General features: G+C 36.3%; 2 protein-coding genes across 2 annotated transcripts in view; both read left to right on the top strand.

Moving 5' to 3' along the window:
- LOC125233403 (craniofacial development protein 2-like) lies at positions 1-1377 on the top strand. Its single transcript, XM_048139419.1, has one exon. It carries the CDS (start codon positions 1-3, stop codon positions 1375-1377), a length of 1377 nt encoding a protein of 458 aa, XP_047995376.1.
- A 17713-nt stretch (positions 1378-19090) lies between these two features.
- The window catches only part of LOC125233437 (apyrase-like), a 32132-nt gene continuing 27974 nt past the window's right edge, over positions 19091-23248 (top strand). Inside the window, exons 1-2 of the mRNA XM_048139461.1 lie at positions 19091-19126; positions 19204-19334. Of these exons, the coding sequence (XP_047995418.1) occupies positions 19091-19126; positions 19204-19334 (167 nt within the window). The remainder of the gene's footprint in view (positions 19127-19203; positions 19335-23248) is intronic.

The following is a 23248-nucleotide window of genomic DNA, read 5'->3' on the forward strand; positions in this document are numbered from 1 at the left end:
ATGATGACAGCACAAATACATAAGAGATACACAAGGGCTAGGGCGTCCCCCTCAAGCGACGTGGACACTCAGATTGCGAACAATGCGATGGGATATAGAGGCTATACAAATACTAGGGCGTCCCCCCGAAGCGACGGCGACAAGAACAACCATTCGCATACACCTTTTAGCAATAAGCTTAGATTAGGGACTTGGAATCTTGGTACACTAACCGGACGCAGTGCAGAACTAAGCGAAATATTGCATAACAGAGAACTTAATGCATGCTGTGTTCAGGAAACTAAGTGGAAAGGATCCAAATCTCGCGAAATCGGCCACGGATACCAGCTAATATACCACGGGGTAGATGCAAGGCGTAATGGAGTTGGAATTATCTTGGACCAGAACTTGAAACAGAGAATTATTAATGTTGATAGGAAAAGTGATCGATTAATAGCAATCAAGCTCGCAATGGATAACCAACCAGTACTAAATATCATCTCAGCATATGCACCTCAGGCCGGATGTCCGGTAAGGGAAAAGGACGTTTTCTGGGAAGATTTGGATGAACTTCTTCAAACAATTCCATCCGAAGAATGCATACACATCGGTGGAGACCTAAACGGGCACGTGGGAGCCAGCACTGGAACTTTCCCAAACACCCATGGAGGTTACGGCTTCGGTGCTAGGAATCAGGAGGGTTTAAATATTTTAAATTTCTTATCTAAGTACAACTTTAAAATTGTCAACACACATTTCAAGAAAAAGGACGAGCATCTAATAACATATAAAACCGCGAAGTGTGCAACACAAATAGATTACATAGTCACCAATAACTCTTGGTTCAGGTACTATAAGGACTGTAAAGTCATACCAGGGGAGGCTATCACTTCCCAACACAGGCTTCTGGTTGCAATTGTACAACTACCTAAACCTATAACAACACGGCGAGATAAAAGTGAACGAATTAAGTGGAAGGAACTGAACGGTGCCAAAGGAAACCAGTTTATAAGCGCGTTATCTTTATATTTGGAAGAAGATCTACACAAAAGCAAAACCGCTGATGTTATGTGGCGGGACTTCGAAAACGTGTGCCAGAAACAAGCCAAACAGATACTCGGAGTTTCTAAGGGTGGTACTCCTATCAAGAAGGATACTTCCTGGTGGAGTGATGAGGTCAAGCTCATAATAAAGGCAAAACGGGACGCATTTCACAAGTGGCAGAGGTCGGAAATGGAGAAGGACCGCTTGGAGTACAAATCAATGAAGTCTCTTGCTAAAACAACAGTCGCACAGGCGAGAGCCATATCAAGGCAAGACTTCTACGATAAACTGGAAAATGCTCCGAACGAAAACACAATTTTTAAGATCGCTAAACAACGGCATGGTCCACCCTAGATACAAAGTTCAACAAGTATATTAAAGACCAACACGGCAAATTGCTTACCTCTAATGATGCAATAAATGAAAGGTGGAAGGAGTATTACAACCAGTTATTGAACGAGGAGTTTCCCAGCGAAGAACACTTCAGCCTTTCATGCACCGAAGGGCCACTCGAGCGTATCGATCTCACGGAAGTTAAACAAGCGCTGAAGAAAATGGATTTTCATAAAGCCGTTGGCCCAGACAACGTCCCCGTTGACGTGTGGAAACACCTAAAGGAAGATGCCTTACCCTGGTTAACCCTTCTGTTTAACAGGATACTATGCGAGCGGAAAATCCCATTCTCTTGGCGGGCAAGCTACCTGTGCCCTATTTATAAAAATAAGGGTGATATTGCTCAGTGCAATAACTACAGAGGAATTAAATTGATGTCGCATACTCTGAAATTATGGGAAAGAGTTATTGGGGCTCGCCTCACTATGCTGTCAAAAGTCACAGCGAATCAATTCGGCTTCTCACCTGGAAGGTCAACGATAGAGGCTATACAGACACTAAGAATACTCATGGAAAAGTACCGCACTAACAAGGAAAACCTCTACCTAATTTTCATAGACCTAGAAAAGGCATTTGACCGAGTGCCGAGAGAGCTAGTGTGGCAAGCGCTACGTGACCAAAAAATTCCAGAAGCATACGTCATCTTAATACAGGACATGTATGATGGTGTTAGCACACAGATCAAAAGCCCGGCAGGAATTAGCGATTCGTTCCAAGTCCGTGTAGGAGTGCACCAGGGCTCTACTATCAGCCCTCTAATGTTTAACCTTACAATGGACTATATCACGAGGAACATTCAAGCGGAAATCCCATGGTGCATGATGTATGCCGACGACATCGTATTGGTCGCTGAGAGTGCACTGGAGCTACAGGACACATTTAACCAATGGTTTAGGGAACTGGAGCGCCACGGGCTGAGAGTAAGCCGAACTAAGTCCGAGTATATGGAATGTGACTTTGGAGGCCAGGAAGAAACTGGGTGCAATATACTCATTGACAACGTCGCACTACCCAAAGTCTCACGTTTTAAATATCTTGGCTCAACGCTTACGACAGACGCCCTAATAGACGAAGACGTAACCAACCGAGTAAACGCAGCCTGGTTGAAGTGGCGATCCCTCTCTGGCGTACTCTGCGATAGCAAAATGCCCATAAAGACCAAAGGGAAGATTTATAAAACTGCGGTCAGACCTGCATTGACATACGCGTCGGAGTGCTGGACCACCCTTAAAAAGCATGAACATAAACTCCATATAAACGAAATGAAAATGCTGCGCTGGGCTGGTGGAGTAACGAGGTTAGACAAAGTGCGCAACGAGTTCGTCAGGGGATCCTTTAAAGTAGCTCCGGTGGCAGATAAGCTCAAAGAAAACCGACTCCGCTGGTTCGGTCATATAAACAGAAGAGGCGATGACTACTCCGTGAAGACAGCCTTAAATATCCCAACAAAACCCCGTGGCAGAGGTAGTTCACTTTCTACCTGGTGGACTAGAATCGAGAAGGATCTAAAAGCCCTGAACATCTCACCAACGACAACCCAGGACAGACGGTCCTGGCGCCTACGTACAAGGAGGCCCGACCCCAATTGAAAATGGGAATGTGGCAGGAAGAAGAAGAAGAAATCGTTCTGTATGACATACTATATAGTTATGTTATGACATCAGCGTGCGTTGACATAGGTCAGTATTTTACAGTAAAAGGCGCCTATAACATTTTATTCTTCAGCTACCTCCATGGAATAGGCAGCTTCACACCGAGAGCAATCGGTTTTTATTTTCACTGCAGTATTTACGAGTTCGGGTTACAACGAACGTAAAGATATGGAAGACGTTTTTATTGGTTGTTATGTTTTTACAGTTTTGCGGAAAAATGGGTATATACTCATAGGATTATGCTGGGAAACATATTTACCTCGATGACGGGATACCTGAACATATTATAAAACTTAGATGAGGTATAGGGGAGAATTTTCCATGTTTTGAATAGGCTATTTGACCCTTTTTTAAAGTCTCTCTTATATTATTAACTAGCTTTTGCCCGCGGCTTCGCTCGCGTTAGAAAGAGACAAAAAGTAGCCTATGTCACTCTCCATCCTTTCAACTATCTCCACCTACAAAATCACGTCAATTCGTCGCTTCGTTTTGCCGTGAAAGACGGACAAACAAACAGACATTTCCCATTTATAATATTAGTATGGATTACTGTTACGACGACCGGTCTGGCTCAGTCGGTAGTGACCCTGCCTGCTAAGCCACGGTCCTGGGTTCGAATCCCGGTAAGGGCATTTATTTGTGTGATGAGCAGTTGAGCACAGATATTTGTTCCTGAGTCATGGATGTTTTCTAGGTTTAGGTATGTATTTATATATATAAGTATGTATATCGTCGCTTAGCACCCATAGTTAGTACAAGCTTTGCTTAGTTTGGGGCTAAGTTGATCTGTGTAAGGTGTCCCCAATATATTTGTATTTATTTATTTGTATTTGTTCAGTGAACCGAAAAAAAAATTGCTGTATTTTATTATGATGAAAAATATTTTTAAAGTATACTTTTATTTAATCAGGCAAAAACAACATCAGCCATGTTAGTCTATCGATTATCTGTGCATGTCGTCATTCTGCTGGAAAACATAATTTTCTGACATTTGAATATATGGTACATAAAACCGCCTTCAAAAATAAGCGCGTTACAAAACACGGAGAAACTAAAAAGCCAAAAATAATAAACCTTTCAATTCAGATTTCTTATCGTATTGCAATAAGCTAAACATCCAAATTATAAACAAGTCAATTATTTTTGTAGTCGGTACCAGACCTGTTCGTCGCCTTGCTATTGCCTGTTTGCCCCACCCAACCATACACAGGCTGGTACCGACTCCAAAAATAATTGATTTGTTTATAATTTGGATGTTTAGCTTATTGCAATACGATAAGAAATCTGAATTGAAAGGTTTATTATTTTTGGCTTTTTAGTTTCTCCGTGTTTTGTAACGCGCTTATTTTTGAAGGCGGTTTTATTTTTTGTTAAAAAGTTTATTTATTTGTTGATTTTTAGTGGTTCCTAGTGATATTATATGTATCAGTCCGAATACATGTACAGTAGTGAAAGAATTATCCTTTAACTCCTAACCATTGAGGAGTTGACCTTCCATCATCAGCTCAGCCACATAAAATTATTACCATCAGACGTAAATACTGGTGTACCTTTGAAAAATAGACTAAAAACATTATATGTGCCTATAACATTTGAAGAGTTCCCTCGATTTCTCCAGGATCCCATCATCAGACCCTGACTTGGTGCCAATGGGACCATCTCGGGGTTATACCGGTTCGATCAAAAAAAAAATTTTGAAAATCGGTCCACGATTCTCGGAGATATTGAATAACATACATACAAAAAAAAAAAAAAAAAAAAAAAAAAAAAAAAAACATTCAGTCGAATTGAGAACCTCCTCCTTTTTTGAAGTCGGTTAAAAATAGGTATCATTTATGACTCGACATGAAATAGGTTGGAATCCTATTGAGTCCTATGAAGTCACTACATCGCCAATAGCGTTATCGGTGTCCAAAATTTAAAAAAAAATCACATTAAATTTTAGTCAAAAATACGTAGTCATCATGCACTTTTAATACCTCAAACCTACAAATATTGGTTTCATATGTCAAATTTTATAAAAACAATCACTTATTGTGCCAGTTTTGATATGAGTCTAGTACCCTATTACTAACTATGTAAAATACCATATGTGTCCACTGAATACGCGTGCCGTATGGGTCCAGTCGACACATGGGGCTCTCTAGTTAATTGTGTAAAACTTGGAAAATATTTCGATTACCTAGTTGAAATTACCCGCCACTTAAAATTGTCCCCTTTGTCCCGGTATCTTACACTTTCCTGTTACATATTGAAGTGCGCTCTGTACCTACATTAGAACAGTCTAATATTTTCTGAAAAACGCCCACTCATCGAACAACTTGATAAAAAACTACTACAAGATTTTTATAAATATTTCCTCCGCGCTAAAATGAAAACGTAAATAAATTTCAGCTTAACGTATACCCTAAAATTTACAACTTTGGCTTTTCACCTGATATTAATGATACGACTTTTTCCAACCTCTCACAGTTCAGTAAAACGAAAATAACTCAAAAAACGGATACTTTTTCATTTTAATTTCACTGAAATGGTAAAATTATAAACTTTTACAATATAGTGTATGCATCAAAAAAAGCCCTGTTTTTTATTGTTTCCATCTCATAACACTACATTCATGCGCAGTTTTGTAGGAAAGTGAACACATAATGTATGTGTTAATTTTAAGCAATGAAAACCTAGTTTAATTGCAAACATTCTATTGTTCAAACGCATTCAAATGCATTCAAATATAACGAACCAAAACAATTTGAAAGCTGTTAGGGCTGAATAGTGGATCGGAAGTGGTCAAGCCGCGTGAATTATTTAACGCGGTATTGTCGCGCTATGAATTATGCAGGTATGGCAGCGCGGGCTTATTCAGAAATGTTTCAATACAAAAATGGAGTTCTAGGTATAAATTGTAAAAGTCTGGTTGGTGGAAATCAAGAAATAAAACATGCTTGCTTGAGTCGTCGGCAACCTGAACCCTCCTTCTGCCGTCCTATCACTAAAACCCATCTAACCCACAAATGATAGTTTTGAGATATGGGCAAAAAACATAAAAACCCATATCTCTAGGAAATGTGTCGATTTATATAAGGTTAAAAACGGTTGACATTGGCGGTTCTTACAAAAAGAAACACGGATTTCATTTATTATTCGCCAAGCAAGTGAAAATAGCAATCTTTATTTATTTTATATCTACTTCAAAAATTCAAAATACATTTAGGATTGTTTGACATAATAATTTTCTCTCTTTCCGCTTGATTCCGTTCTTCTTAAAATTTATTTTTCTTTTTTTGTGCGTTTGGTTTTCGACAGTTGTATTATTAATATTAATATTACGAGTGTAGTGCTCTATATCGACGGTGGTTCTACGTCGATAAATGGTTATATGTACTTATGTGTAGGTCAGTCCTCCTTTTCTGTATGTAAAACTTCTGGATTTGAAGGGTCTGAATGAATTGGTACAGCAGAATACTTATATATCATACATCTTTTTTTTTTCTTTAAACTAGAATCAATATAGAGATCTTTGTTAACAATTTCTGGTAAAATCAGGTGCATCATTGCTTAAAATTGTATTAACTAGGTTAAATTTAAGTCTGTTTCTCTGTTGTTTGTATGAATTGGAGCGGATAAATCAAGATAAAGCTTCATTTTGGATGATACATATGTTGTCATTTTACAATTTTTACATGCTAGGTATAGAGTTCTTCTTCTTTCGAGTCATCACTTGTAGTTTCAATGCGTCTGCGACGGAATAGTCAAAAACCTTCTTTCCTTATATCAAGATGAGAAGCATTTTACGAATGATTAAAGAAGTAAACGTTGTTCGATTTTGTTACAACGAAGGATAAACCCAAATTCGATGATCGTCAGCAACGGTTTTAGCTTGGACCAGTAAAAGGGAGTTTTAAAATTGATGTATTTTCGTCAGCATTGAAAATTAAAGCAGAAACGTTCGACGTGGCTAAGTTAGGTAAAGAATTCTGAGGTATCAATCTCAACAATTCTTGAAACAATACACAACGATAGAATGTTCCTTGGTAAAGATCGAGTTGAGCAATCCCCTTCTGTTCTACATTTAATAAACTTACTGCTGGTGTGATGACTTGTGGTCGGTTTTTCGGTATTCATTTTATTCGCAGATCTCTGTTATCGTTTGTATCCTGAAGTTCGTAACAAGCCTAAAAGAAATAACATTAATTAATTTGATTTTTGACTGCATTATTAAATCAGCTTGACGGTAATATAATGTTGCGCAAGTAATCCATACCTACATAGGCACTAAAACATTGTAAGGTAAGTAAATGCTTACAAAATGTATGTGGCTATGGCAATGCCTACATAGCAATAGGATGGTACAATGTAATTTCTTGACTTTTTTGTTTACGCTTTATTTGTACACAATAGTTTTAACTGGGCTCTTGATCGAATAACTTATGAGTTAGGTATTTACTTGTCGCGGCAAACGTGTGATAATACGTTAGCAAAACGCAAGTTGTGCTTGAAAAAAACCTTAAAAAAAAGATATTTAACACTTACCTGGTCTTCGGTTTCTTAAAGAGAGAGAAAATGTTCATTCACCGGTCACTACAGCCTTCGCAAGTTCGCACAACCTTCTGCGCGCGAGCCGCTCTGCCGACTGTCGGACTGGCGCAATAACTTTGGAAGGTATACTTTTACAACTAGCGCGGTTTTAGCGTAGCTTTGCTGGTTTGTCCTGTTTCAGTGTGGCATTATGAATATTTTTTTAGTAATAAATTCACCGTAAAGCGCAGTAACTAGGTTTTAGTGATGTATTTGTAACCGAAATTACAATGATAGTCTTTAAATACACGGTTAAAGGACTTTAGCCGTGTTTAAGCGTAGTATTTTTTTAAAAAACCAGACTCCAAGCCAAGAGTGGCACTGAAGCCTGAGTGGTTTCATGTGCTCTGCCTACCCCTTCATGGGACACAGGCGTGATTGTATGTATGTATGTATGTATGTATTTTTTTAAAAAAAGTGAATGTTATAAAATGTAATAACGCAATTAAACGGCTTTAATGGGAATTTATGAAGCTTTTGTCAAGTAACGTTGTTATAGTTATGTATCGTGTGATAAAACTATGAAGATAAACAACTGCTAAGCGCTTTAATATAAGTTATAGAAGACAAATGTGGGTTTGCGGTTTTATACTATTGAAAAGGGTTATAAAATAGTGCACTTAGCGAGGTATGTCGACTCTGTATCTCGGTAACTAAAAATGATAAAAATATGATTCCAAGACCAGTCGATGGGGAATTCTTTCCTATTTAAGAATATTTATCCAAATGAAAACTGGTAATATGCAGCTTAGAGGGGTTCTAGTGATAGGACGGCAGCCTTGGAACTTGCACACTCCTTTTTGCTGTGTACTTAACAGAGCAAAAGGGAGTGTACAACTTTCTAATGGGTTGGCAACGCGCATGTGACACTTCTTGAGTTGCAGGCGTCCATAGGTTACGGTGACCGCTTTCCATCAGGCGGACCGTATGCTTGTTTACCACCGACGTAGTATAAAAAAAATGCTTCTATCAAGTTCTGTACAGTGGCAGGCGATTTCTGAATCAGTTTATAGTAAGTAAAATATTACCGGTCTACTTTGACACTTTGGAAATTGAAAAATGGCCAAAAAACACGAAAAACAATTTTTTACACAAGTCCCAGAATCGGGCCCCTTTTGCTATACTCTGACCAAAATATTACCGGTCTACTTTGACACTTTGGAAATTGAAAAAATGGCCAAGGATTGACAATGTCTTAGCAAGCACAGTAACGTCTTGGATAATTCAGTAAGTATGTAGGTAAATATCTCCTGAGCTTTTCATTGCTGAAACTAAAAACAATCGTTGGTTTGTTGAAGGAATTAACAAAATGTGTACGTAGTTTAAATAAAAGCTTGTGGAAATATTACTCATATAACAGGATTAGCAAACATCGACTTTAGTTTTTATATCTTTTCCCGTAAGCAGAAAATCATTTTCTTTTTACCTTCTATTCAAAATACAGCTATGTAGCACCCGTAGAAAAAAAAACTTTCCAAGAGAGCTTCACAATATTCTAAAAATACACTAGCGTTTTTATTATTTTACATTTATGACTCCGCCGTCAATAGTTTGGTATCTGCATTCTGAATTGTTTGAATTTTATGTTAAACTTAAAAATAATAGTTTTATTTACCCTCACTATACATAAATAATTAAATTAAGTATACTTTTGTATATTATATTGTAGCGGGGGTGCGCGGGGAGTGAAGGGAAAGCCAATTCGATGGGTACTTAAACTTGTATTCACGGAGTTTTTACACAATGACGACGAAGCTGACGCGTCCCCCAACCAGTTAGAGCGAGAGTGAGAACTGGAGCGGAAGCACGTTTATCAGACGTTATTTTCCTATAGTGCGTAGTTCCACGTGGGAAGCAGGGGTCTATAGGTAAATATTGTCCGTATCTATGATTCGATATATATCAAATTTCAACCGGCGAGCCTAACCAAATCGGGAAAAATCTTAACACCGCGATGTACGAATTCTATGGGATGCGGTCAGCGCCATCTAGCGGGTTTTTTGGTAACTAAACCGGTGTCGCCGCTCGGCATTGGTCGGTGTAATATTTGGTGGTGTTACAATATATAATTATGCAGAGGGTTAGTATTTAATATATCTGGGGGCACGGTAGTGCCCCCGCCAAGTCGAGCAAAAAGAGTCACGGCCGTACCATCCTTTTCTCGAAGCATTTCAGACCATTTTCAACCCCCTGTTACTCCGTTCTGGATAAAACTAGAAGCCTCAATTTTCAGCATCTAAGTAGTCATTGTATAAACACGGTATATTCCAAATTCCATTAAATTTGAACCAATAGTTTAGGAATAATTACTAGCCAAAGTTTCTTAGTTTTGTCACTCACTGGCTGACTGACACACGATCATCAATGATAATAAGACACTTCTAGTACACTTGGAAGCTTCAAATTTAGAATACAGTAAGTGTTTAGTATATAGATCACACAAAAATTAAGAAATGTTACAATTTCATTCCAGGTTTTTAGATACATCAACTGCATAAATAACTTTGTAATCTCATATCAATATATGGGATTACCAAGTGATATTTGCAGTTGATTTGCAGTGAATACCTAAATCAGTGTACCTGTCTATGTAAAATAATAAATTTATACAGATGCCCGGTGTGGTGATGGGTTAAAAATCTCACAACCCCATTTCCTCACATGGAAGTCGTAGAAGTCAACTATGGGATATGGATTCCATTGTGATGTGTGCGAATAGGCTGACAACCCTTTAATAATTAGCCAACGGTGGCACTAAAAAGTGTAGTTTCGTGTGCTCTGCCCACCCTGTTTGGGAATACATATCTGTGTAAACGAAATTTTCAAACATCAGTTTTCCTACATCACCGACCGCAAAACTAACTTTGTAATCCCATATTAATATATAGGATTGCAAGGTTACATGTGCAGTAATTACAGTGAATAAATCAGTGTGTTGTAAAATGCAATTAAATAATACGTACCTAAATAATATGTTCAAATGTGAAAAAAAAACTTGTATGTTTCGTTAAGTCGTTAATAGTAGGTACAGTCGAGATCATAAATATGTGTACATTTTTTTCAACTAATTTGCAATGGGTTAAGGTGAAAGAATGTGTAGCTGATTAAGCGAAGAGCAAGTAGAGCGACCGCTCTAGGCACCAAATCCTACGTAGCCGGCGTACATGTGAAAAAAAAATCAAATAAAAAGTATTACTTAGATTGCGTGGGCGCGCACATATTCCAAAATAGCGAGAGGTGTCAGGAATTAATTCAGATATTGAAGTGATTGTGGAACGATGTAACAAAATGTCGCAGTGTACAACATTCATAAGGCGCTTGCTGCTGCTAAGGTGCCATGAAAGGAGGATTTTAGTCATTGACAAACCTTTGAAAGACAATACCTATTCTATTGAAATTGTATCAATTATGTGGTGTTGCCTTACATCAAATAAAGTTACGTAGTTACAAAGTTACGTCGTAATCCAAATAGTTAAAATACAGTCCGAAGTGGAGTTCTATATAAAGCTAAAGCCGCCAAAGGCGCAAAACGTCTTAGAGAGTCAAAGGAGCGTAAGCGTGATGATGAGAACACTAGGGAACCGAAGGGACCTACTAAAAAAAAACCACCGAAATGGGCATGCTGACAGAGTTACTGGACCTATAAGTATATTTGGCCTATGAAAGCCAAGGGCTTTTATATAATCTCCCCCTTCCTCTCCACTATTAGCGGGTTGAGTCTTGATAAATTGAGTCAATAATAGGAAAAAAAATGGCGCTCGCTTCGCTCGCGTTTACTGGTTCCGCTAAATGTCTTTTATTTGTTGGACATAAAGAAATAAGTGCAGATTGTGAACAGAATGCGTTTTTTACTTACATACTTAGTCAAAATTTCGCGTTTGCTACGCTCACGTTCTTATTTAAAGACTGGTTTCTGACTCTGTTATGTCGTAGGTACATGAACACGATATCCCCTATCAGCCCCAGAGCCATATACCTATTATTAGGGCGTGTATGAGGAGGTTCAAATGTATAATGTATATTAAGCTTATAAATAGGAAAAAAGGAAAAAAGTTGGACTATCTACAGAGAGTCTACAAAAAGAAATGAGATCCCATCAAAAACAAAACTTGTAAAAACACCAAGTCTTCGCAACTCAGGACCTTCTGCCACAAGTTATTACGTAGTTTACCTATAGCGAACCTAATAACATATTACTCATAGCGATCATATCAATATGAAAAATATTTCAAGTTTTAAAGAAAATGGACTGACTTGGCAATCGCATGACAATACAATGTATCTCACAAGTTATCATATTACTTACACCGATGACAAAATTGTGTCATGCGATTGCCAAGTCAGTCCATTTTCTTTAAAACTTGAAATATTTTTCATATGATATGATCGCTATGAGTAATATGTTATTAGGTTCGCTATAGGTAAACTACGTAATAACTTGTGGCAGAAGGTCCTTTAAGTAGGGACTGAATAAATTAACCAACTTGGTATTACAGGGATCTCAACTCTTTTTACGCCAGAAGAACTGAGTTGCGAAGACTTGGTGTTTTTACAAGTTTTGTTTTTGATGGGATGTATTTTAACAAACAACAACATAGCAAAAACTTACAAATAAACACTTATACTAAAAATTTTACAAATAAAAACTTATACTACTTACAAATAAAAATAAAAATGACCCAAATCATCGCTAGTGGGTAAGGTGCCCAGAAGGCTGGCCGCATTGCCCCGGTGTATAGCTATACTTATCCGCTGAGTGAAATACTGGCCAGCCCTCTGGTCACCAGATGTGTCTATAAGGCGTTTGGACAGCTCCTCATAGAGGCGACGCGCACTAGGCCCCCATGGCCCCAGGGTTTAAACCCCATTATGCAAAGTGACTCCCGTTTGGTGACGGGATAAGAATTTCACCACCCCTTGTACTATGGGTGTCCGCCCCGTGGGTGTCATATTAAATAATTCGACTATGAGATAAGTGTTCCATTGTGGATGCCGTAGAGGGGCACTGATGTTTGAGCGGTTTCAATAAACACTGGAGGAGTGAGTTTATAAATGCACAACTTACCTATAAAAGCACCTACAATATTTCACATCAATTTTAACAAAGTCCTAGAACAAACCTCTTCAAACCGATTGACTTCGCTTTTTATGACCATTTCGTTTGAAACGAAGACAATTTTATTTTGTGCCAATTGAAGACTTTCTTTCAAGTCGACTCTCTAGAAGTAGTTTTGTTCGAGTTTGCGAGCATATTGTATTACAGTTTCGTTTCAGTTCAATACAATTTGTTTCTTATCTTGTTAAACAGGAGGGCTGTTGACACTGACTCGAGTGCAAATGAGTTTTTGAAACACTTGATAATCAATGGAAAATCCCAGCTTCAAGATTCAAAATTCAATTATTTTGCAGGAAACAAATACCGAAGATGTAATTCTATCCAAAACTCTTATAAATACTGTTGCTAACTACGCAAATACGTAAAAACAAATTGCGTCGTTTGATACTTTAATAGAAAGTTACAATAAAATTGTCCAATATCCATTGTAGATGTACTCTTATCCTCATCTAAGTACCTATCCATAACAATGTACTATCAGCTGCAAAAGTGCATGGCAAATTTATCAATGAATTCATTCATAATTTTTCCATGTACTTTTGCAGCTGATAGTACATTGCAAGCAAAATATTACCATCGAGTTTGTATTTTTTACGAGGACAATAGTAACTAAAATATAAATTGCGTTGACTCTATGGAGCTATAAGACCTATTTACAATATTCTAAAATTTTGAGATGCGTACGTATAATGTCCACCTCATCTGCAATAAAGAAGTTAGGTACCAACACAATATACCCAATTAAATTAATACACGCTACGAGTAAATCGGCAAAAACAAAGAGTATTTAAGTAGGTAACTAAGTTTAGCTAAGTACCAAGCTCGTTTTAAAATCGGCGAAAAATAGAATAGATGGAACAAATACAGACCGAGTTCATGAACCATGTTATATATATATACGTCTTTGCCTTTGGCTAGTCTGTGGTCAAGAGTAAGCCCATTTATAAAAAAAAAATATATATATATATATATTGAAAGAGACAGGTATAGTTCCTCTACTCGATCTTCGATCTGTACCGTCTACCACTTTTTTCTCTAACTTTATGAACATATATTATGGATGTCTGGTGAGCAACTTTACTGGCAATCAGTCATATTATATCACTGTCTATCACAGTCATATTACTACCGACGTTCGGGATTGTATTTATGGTACATACAATGGCTCGTCCATATGCTGAGTGCCAGACAGTAGGTACTTACGCGATTTATTTGACTTTCTGTTTCGAACTTTAATAACGGAACGGCGCTGTCCTAAGAGATTCGAATATTTCGAATGTTTTTATAAAATAGTGAACCGCACTGATGCGAGTAGTATGTCTATTTACTTGCATTACTTATATGGTTCCCAATTTCCAGGTTATAACTTAAGCATATATCTATTCTATACATATCAAAACCAATTTTTACTATACGTATAAATAAATAAATAATAAATAAATATTGGGGGACACCTTACACAGACCTAGCCCCAAACTAAGAAAAGCTTGTACTATGGGTGCTAGGCGACGATATACTTACTTATATAGATAAATACATAGAAAACATCCATGACTCAGGAACAAATATCTGTCTTATACACAAATAAATGCCCTTACCGGGATTCGAACCCGGGACCGCGGCTTAGCAGGCAGGGTCACTACGCACTAGGCCAGCCAGACTGGCACTATGTTTGTATTTTTCTTCTCATATACATATTTGTAAGTGTATAATTTGATGGGTCAACCGCTTGTGAAGGAAGCCAGTTCTGTCAGGCTGGTGTAACTTGACAGACGTTCAGATGTACTCTTGGAGTGATAACACTCAATAATTTGTTAAGGTTCTGTGTTTCTGTGTAAGGCGACGTGGCACTATGTCCCGATAGCAAGTAGCTTAAAAATGATATCTATAAGTACATAAAAGAGCATACGGAAGGATGAAAGAAAGTTCGCACCATTTTTTACCCTAATTGAAATCAACTTTTCGTACCTAACATAGTTCCGGACCTAAGTTTTCTTAAGAAATAATTTCTTACAAGTTACATCAGACACGGCTGTTTTCTCAAAACTTTCTTCATTTTACCTATAGAATTACATAGTGGGAACAGTGCAATCTCTTAGATTGCTCAACTCTGTAGCAGTTTACGGGATGTCTGACGCCACATTGCGCGGTTACTGTCGGTTACTGATATTGACCACAAATCACAATGAAATTCAATGAGCTTCCTCCGAGTTAAGGGGCAGCACCTGTCAAAGTGAATTTATATTTGAGATACTACTAAATATTTCTATATTTTAATAGTTATTTCTTATACAAGGGGGCAAAGTTGTATTTTAACGCAGAGTGTGGAATTGAAAAACGAGCAAGTGAAACGATTCTACAGTAGAACCACGAGCGAAGCGAGTGGTTCCAGAATAGAGCTCGGCGAGTTTTTCAACACACGAGAAGTAAAATACATTTGCACCCGTGTGTAACACAAAACTTTTCCCCTCACTATAGCGAGGAAATTACATCGCAAAAAAACGCGTTTATCACTGCTTGCGGTAATTCCACAGGTGGTAAATCATCTTCATCACTAAATACATCCACTTTTATCAGTTTTAAAACTTTTAAAGCAGAAAATTTGACTATATTCAAGGTCAAATTATTTTATCCACTAGTGGATAAAATACGTTTTTATCCGCCGGTATTAAAGGACAAAACACGTGTTTCCGAGCTAGTGAGGGGAAAAATTAGTTTTCTACATTTGGAATGAAATAATATAATTTGCGAGATCAAAGCCACACGACTCTGCTCACTCGGCCACCTGGAAAGGATGGGAGAGGATCGTTGTTGTTTGAGAAGAGCATATGTGGGACATCCGGGTGTAAAACGTCCGCGTGGGCGTCCCAGATGTCACTGGTGCGAGAAAGGCCTGAAAGACTCGTCCGCACTCGGTGTACTCAACTGGCTTGAAGTGGCGCAGGATGCAGTCTCTTGTGTCGGAGGCCAAGATCCTTTTTGGGTCGCTGAGCCAGTGAAGTAAGAATTACTTACACTTTGAATTACTCGCTACTGAAGACAAAAATGATAGAAGTGTCGCTGTTACTAAGGGATCAAATATTAACCCCGGAATTTTCTGTCTCTTTCTTTAGAGACGGCTGACCGCTCGCGACATAGATATACGTCTTTTTCTAGTTGTGATTATTGACATAAAGACGGATAGGACGTAGTCTATTTATGTCGCGGCGAGATAATCTCTCGCCAATCATGTGCAGCAGGGCTAAGATGGACGGCTGTCTATTGGCTGTATTTTGTCACCATGTCTGTCACGTTATAATAAGTGACGCATGATATAACAAGTGATAAAAACACGACCACTACTGAGTTAATATCCTACCACAAAATTAAAATAAAAAAAATCCGACACACTGACATAGTGGACCGATTTTCATGAACCATGGCTAAGAACACTCCTGACAGCTTTAAAAAAAACTAAATCTAAATCGGTTCATCCGTTCGGGAGCTATATGATGCCACAGACAGACACGTCAAACTTATAACACCCCGTCGTTTTTGCGTCGGGGGTTAGAAATAGTAATAATCGAAAGCAAAGTAACCACCAGAGCCTTAACACATTTCCCGGAAACTACTCGTAAAAGATTGCAGCGGGGGTAAGTGCACACCTTTCAAACCATTATTAATGTTTATTTGTGCCTGGGTATATTTAGTGCACACTCTGTTTTTTATTGTCGCCATTATGCGTTTATTAAAGTAGGTAGGCACTTACTCCACTTTAAGTTACAATGTATTATTATGTTCTTTACGTAGTTTACCTTACTTTTACAAAAACGATTTTTCTCGGATATTGTATCATAGATCGTCTGAAATAGCCACGAAGGCCAGTAGTAATGTAAGTAAGTAGTAAATTTTTTTAAAGTTTATTGGTTGAAGCTTTTGTTTTTAACGAGCGTAAATTTATTGTTTGTATAAATTTTTTAGGTAACGAAAACACGAGATAAAGACTATCAACATAACTGTGATATTTTTTGAAACTATAATATTACGGTTTTATTGAACAACGTAAAACAAATAACATAATAAAAAACACACTAAATTACACATAACAATTTTTTGCCCCGCTGGATAGCAATGCTGATCCGCTGATCGAAATATTGGCACGCCCACTGGTCACCAGAAGCATCTATAAGGTGCGTAGATAATGAATAAACTAAATGATTTCAATGAACTTTAAATTTAATTTTGGACAAAAACTATTCCACTATGAACAAATCCTGTAAAACTTACTCATATTTTTTTTTACTTGGCTACCTATAACATCCTATAATAAATACACGGTGAAAAAAAAAATACCGTTCTAACTTTATATAGTGACTTTTGAGGTTATAATAAACAGTTTTTATCATGGAACCAATTATGCTGATATCGCAAAAAAAAATTGACTGTTTCATACATTGCCACTGTCATGACGCCGCTAATTTCTATCGAACAGCCAAATTTTTATCGCGATTTCTGCATTAATCCCATATTATTATGACCTCAAAAGTCACTTTGCAAAGTTTGAACGGTCCTTTTTAAAACACTAACGCTTTTTGAGCATTAGAGCGGCATCTAGTCAGCTGTTGTGACAACACTTCGAAGGATTTAGTGTGAGACGGTGGCCTTAAAATTATTAAAAAAAAATTGTTTACTATTTTGCAACAGGAATATAAAGCTGAAGGTTTCAGTTCTATACAAAAAGCCGGTACAATTTTCGATCAACAGGTCTGCTAATTACCTTTCAGTCTACTCTTTCATTTAAACTAAATGGGTACTACACTGTTGTGAATAATGTGAACAGACGACACGTTTCTTATCAAGTTCGGCAAACATAATAAAATTAAACAGTGTATACACATTAAGTAAAATTCATGTTTAAAACGGGTTTTGTTTACAAACGGTGGACCGGGCTAATTAATCAGATGCAGATGGCGGTCTGAAAATTACGAGGTAAAATAATATCAAAGACATATATAACTCCGTATAGATAGTTGAAGTCTAAGAAAAAAACGTACCTCAGTACCATACAGAAAAAGTTACTTTGGCCTAGATGGCATTACACCTTTGGGGTACGCTCAGCTAGATGGCGCTAATATTAATATTTGACATTTTAAAACATATCAAGCTAAGAATATGGGCCAAATTGTCAAAACTGAGGTTTAAAAGTTTTAAGCCTGTGTCAAGGAATGGCAATCTAGGCACTGTGATTACACATTTTACTTCGACAGTAACTCTCTATAATACTCGATCCTCTTTGATAATATATAAGTATAGCCACATTGAATTATATGTATTACTCTGCCGTTTCACATTGCATGTTTCAACCCAATGTGCACCGACACGAGAAAAATACTAATAAAATAGTAAAACATCAAATTAAATCAAACCGATCAGTTTGATACACATTTATGATTAAAAATCATCATTTAAAGATAAATTCTACTAACCAGCTTAGGACATCCAGTTAAAATTTGTATGAAATTACTCTGCTCTCTTGGGGATAAAATGGAACTTTCTCGTCCGTTTTCGAAGAATCAAGAAAGCTAAAAACCCCCGACCGCGACATAGTAGACCGTTTTTCATGAAACATGGCTCCTGACTAACTCAGCTTTCAGACAAAAAAAAAACTAATTCAATTCAATTCAATTCAAAATATCTTTATTCATGTAGGCCTAGTTACAAGCTCTTATGAATAGTTCATTACATATATATTATGATCTTAATCTAACCTAATTATCAGAGCAATTTATTGTTGTAAATTATTGTTCATAATAATATTGAGTCTATAATATACAATTTCATATAAAAATAATCGTTAAACAAAAAATATATAATTAGGTATATGTATATATAAAAATACATGTCTAGAATATTTCTAGGAAAAATCCAATGTCCAAAAAAATACAATATTAATTTCATCAACAATAATAATAATAAAAAACGTAAAAATAAGAAACCATTTCGAATAACAATTAATCACAATTAATCCCACGTTGTTTTATCATTCATGTAGTCTTGTGTTGTATAATAAGCTTTGGAAATGAGTACACGCTTTACATGATTCTTAAATTTATTAATTGACAAGTCAGTAATATGATTCGGAAGTTTATTATAAAATCGAACACAATTACCCATGAATGATTTTTTAATTTTACAGAGCCGTGTGAAGGGCACCGCGAGTAATCGAAATTACTTCATCCGTTCGGGAGCTACGATGCCACAGACAGACACACACACACACACAGACAGACAGACAGACAGACAGACACGTCAAACTTATAATACTCCGTCGTTTTTGCGTCGGGGGTTATAAATGGTGGGCGGATATCGGGAGCTCGGCATAAAAAAGGTATTCACGGTTAGGTCATTAAGTCCAATTAAATCAACCATCTCATTAGTCTTAGATTAATATTATAAATTTTTCAGGTTCTTGCTACAACCGGCAAGTTACTTTTCACAGACGAAGTGGAAGTAGTGAGGCACGAGGCAGAAAAGCTTAATGAACAGGGCATTGACATTATAGTAGTGTTGTCGCATTGTGGCATAGAAATTGACAGGTAAGTACATTTTTTAATAATTTATCTTTTACACATACACATTACAAATATAAATTCACGGCTATATTGACAAATATATTATGCAATTATTACACGTAACTTAATATTGGATTGTATTAGGTATGCCTATGACAAAATTGTTATATTTGCTTTAAACAAAAACAAACTACAGGATGTTACAATTACAATGAACGTTATATAATACAAAATAAGTGATTCCGGCTCGATTAACGACGAATAATATAATGCACGTATCCAGGTCTTAAAATTCTACGTAGTTAAATTTTGCTTATTTTATAATAAAATAAATACATCAAATTCTTTTTTTTTTAATCTTTATTTGGGTAAAAGGCCTTCATCGCTTAGCGATGGTGTCGGCCTCATGGTAATTACATAATATGATAATTTCTACAATTAAACAGTTTTTTAATCAGATAATATAACTTAATAGCTTGCTTAGATGTGGGTTGAGATAGCAAACTATTACAAATGCCCACGTCAATTAGGTTGATTTTGGTTTGCTTAACAAATGCCCTGCAGTCGGCCCCGATCCGAGCACACTCCACCAGTGGGTGGTAGGTATCCTCTCTTACCCCACAGCTCGAGCAGTTAGGGGAATCTACTACTCTCATTAGGTGTCCGAACACATTAAGCGGCATGTGCCCGGATCGCAGTCGCATACTAGTAACAACAAGTTGTCTGTTTAGCTGAGCATCGTAAAACCAGGGTAAATTCTTGAAATGTGGTCACTCATTGTGACGTCATGGCATGACGTCAGTTGTAGGTGTCTAATCAGTTATCAAGGTATTGATGTGGTATTGATTATAGTGACAGGTAGCATGTCAGAATGCATTTTATTCATAAAATGTCAGTCTAGATAAACAAAAAGGTGAGTTTATACTACAAAACTAGGTACGAACTATTTTCTCTTAACAACCTAGGTAGGGTAACCACGTTGTGACCAAAATAACAGCATTTAGGACAACAATGATACTCATCCTCATCCTCCATGCGTTATCCCGGCATTTGCCACGGCTCATGGGAGCTTGGGGTCCGCTTTGACAACTAATCCCAAGATTTGGCGTAGGCACTAGTTTTTACGAAAGCGACTGCCATCTGACCTTCCAACCCGAAGGGTAACTAGGCCTTATTGGAATTAGTCCGGTTTCCTCACGATGTTTTCCTTCACCGAAAAGCGACTGGCAAATATCAAATGACATTTCGTATATAAGTTCAGAAAAACTCATTGGTACGAGCCGGGTTCGAACCCGCGACCTCCGGATCGAAAGTCGCACGCTCTTACCGCTGTGATGTGGGGACTAAAGGAGAACTCACTTGTATGAGATATAGGTTTATTGTGTCTTATGTTACAGAGTAGCTTCTTATATATAGGGTAAGGTGAAGCAGTGTGAGTGAGGAGTGTGCACTCACACTACATCTCCCTCCTTAATGAAAAAAAGATTAATTTTATTGTTAAATATTGAAATTAATCTTTTTTTTTTTCAAGCATAAAGTAAATTAAAGAAAGAAAGACAATGCATAAAAGTTCAAATTAAATAAAATCAAATACTTAACTGTTTATTCCTATATAAAAAAATTGAACCTACGTATTTTTTCGAAAAAAACACTTGTTAAATTTTGGAAAATTAAATCAGAATTCTCCTGTACATTTTTCATATAGGTAACTTTACAGAAATAAAATCATGAAAAAGAAAAGGACAAATATGAACTAAAAAAAACACTGTAAATATTAAATTTGAAAAAAGTAAATGCTTAGCAAATGTTATTTGTAACATATGCACTGTCTTAAATACATTTTTAAACTAAACTAGAAAATTCATTTTTAATGATGGATTAAAAAACTTTTGTACTTAATTCAAATGATAAGTACTTATAAAATTTGGAGAAATGTAATTTGATAGCAAATACACACTATAAACAGTATTAATTACAAAGTAATTTCCAATATAAATCTAAGGGGAAAACATTGTATACTCCTAAAGTGTTAACAATAATGAGAAAAAAACACGTTTTTTTTTTGAAAATTTTAGGTAGAAACCAATTTATGAGCGCTTTTATGACAAAATGGAACTCGAAGAAAAAAAAAAAACTAAGATTATATTAAAACTTTAAAACATTACTTATAGGTAGTTATATTGTTGAAATCAACGTGAAAAAATAATTCAAGTCCTAACCAAAAGTAAAATTAAAATAAGTATAACTTAATTTTAAAGTAGGTACGTGGTGTATTCGTCAATACACCACGTGTATTTGTCAATTCAGGTAGGTATTTCAATAGATTCTTTTTGTTTGGTACCACATATCATTATCACTTGCAAGTCATTTACTTTATGGACGTCTCATCACAATATTTTCTTTAATTGTGCATCTTAAGCGTGCAATACTTGGCAAGGGTACACAACGCATTTACTTGGTCGGCCGACCTTTTATTTATTTATTTATTAGCTCAGGATACAAGTATATTTATTTTAAGCGCGCACACATACATTTTTTTTTACACATACAGGCAGTTCTTTTAACACACATCCTTACATCAAAACCTTCCACGTGTCCAAGGTGTCCCCACGATTGATACTCGACCAAATCATGGTCAGACGGCCAAGGATTCCGTGCCTGCCTTGTATCCTGGCGTACCCTTGCTAACCTAATCGCACAACGACGCCTCTCGGGCCATCGTTGATGCGACAGGCATATTTATTTATACATATTCAATTTATTCCTTTCACGTTACCCTCTCACGAAAAAAAAAACATTCAAAATCCAAACACTTACTCAACACCGTGAAACCTTCAACACATAAGAAATTCAAAAACTCTTAGTTGATCAGGCCAATCGTTTACTGAAAAACTTATGTGCTTGCAGTTTACCCAAACACTGCTAAATACCATATTTTAATCGAACAATTTCATTCTCTTTCGTTCTTATTCCATCTTAATTTCAAAACTCAAATAAACATAATATTACTTTCCGTATCTTCTCATTAGTACACACATTCAATTTCAAACTTAAAACCTCCAACCATAAAATCCAACTTTCAAGCAAATCTGACCATAGCACACCTATACCTACACTGTAAAACAAATCATACATATCCCGTTACTATTTTTTTTATACATTATTCATATTCATTATTATAATTTAACATTTTAATTTCATATCCATTATTACAAAAACATGTCATATCCGATAATTACAAATATTCATACGATATCCGTCATCTTAAAAAAGAATTCTAATAGTCTAATTATAACATTATTCTCTTAATTAATATTAACTAAACCAAATCATTAAATCATACATAGGTAAGTATTAAAAGTGAATCTTTATTTTATCAAGAAATGTTATGGTGAAATTTATATTGTACCTAAAGGATCTAAACAGGTGCATAATAATGACACAATGTTTACTGAAATTTGATCTGTAATTACAGAAGGCGCATACTTTACCATCGCGGTGGCATCGTGACTAAAGCTATGTTGAAATTACCTCTAAGTAACTCGCGCAATGTATTCGCGATACATTTAAAACATTGACACATTTATGAAATTATATATTTGAAATTGAAAACATTTAAGGTATAATCATACAGTTTAAAATATTCGGATTAATTTGATTTCATTAAAAATTACATTGAGATATACAATAATTATGTACCAAATACCTACCAACCTTTAACCATAAGTATAAGTATTAGTTTCGTCAGCAAGGGACATAGTCCTGCTCAGTTATGTTATTTAGTTTATTATTTTAAAATCAATTTAGCTTACAAAATAATGAACAAGAAAAAAATCAGTCATAAAAACTTATACATACTGTAGATACTTAAACTTATAAAATGTCCTTTTTACTTAGTTCTGGCACGGTTCACTTACGTCACTTTCTTAAGTTTTTGA

Source organism: Leguminivora glycinivorella, chromosome 1 (genome assembly GCF_023078275.1).
Source record: "Leguminivora glycinivorella isolate SPB_JAAS2020 chromosome 1, LegGlyc_1.1, whole genome shotgun sequence".
Taxonomy (NCBI): domain Eukaryota; kingdom Metazoa; phylum Arthropoda; class Insecta; order Lepidoptera; family Tortricidae; genus Leguminivora; species Leguminivora glycinivorella.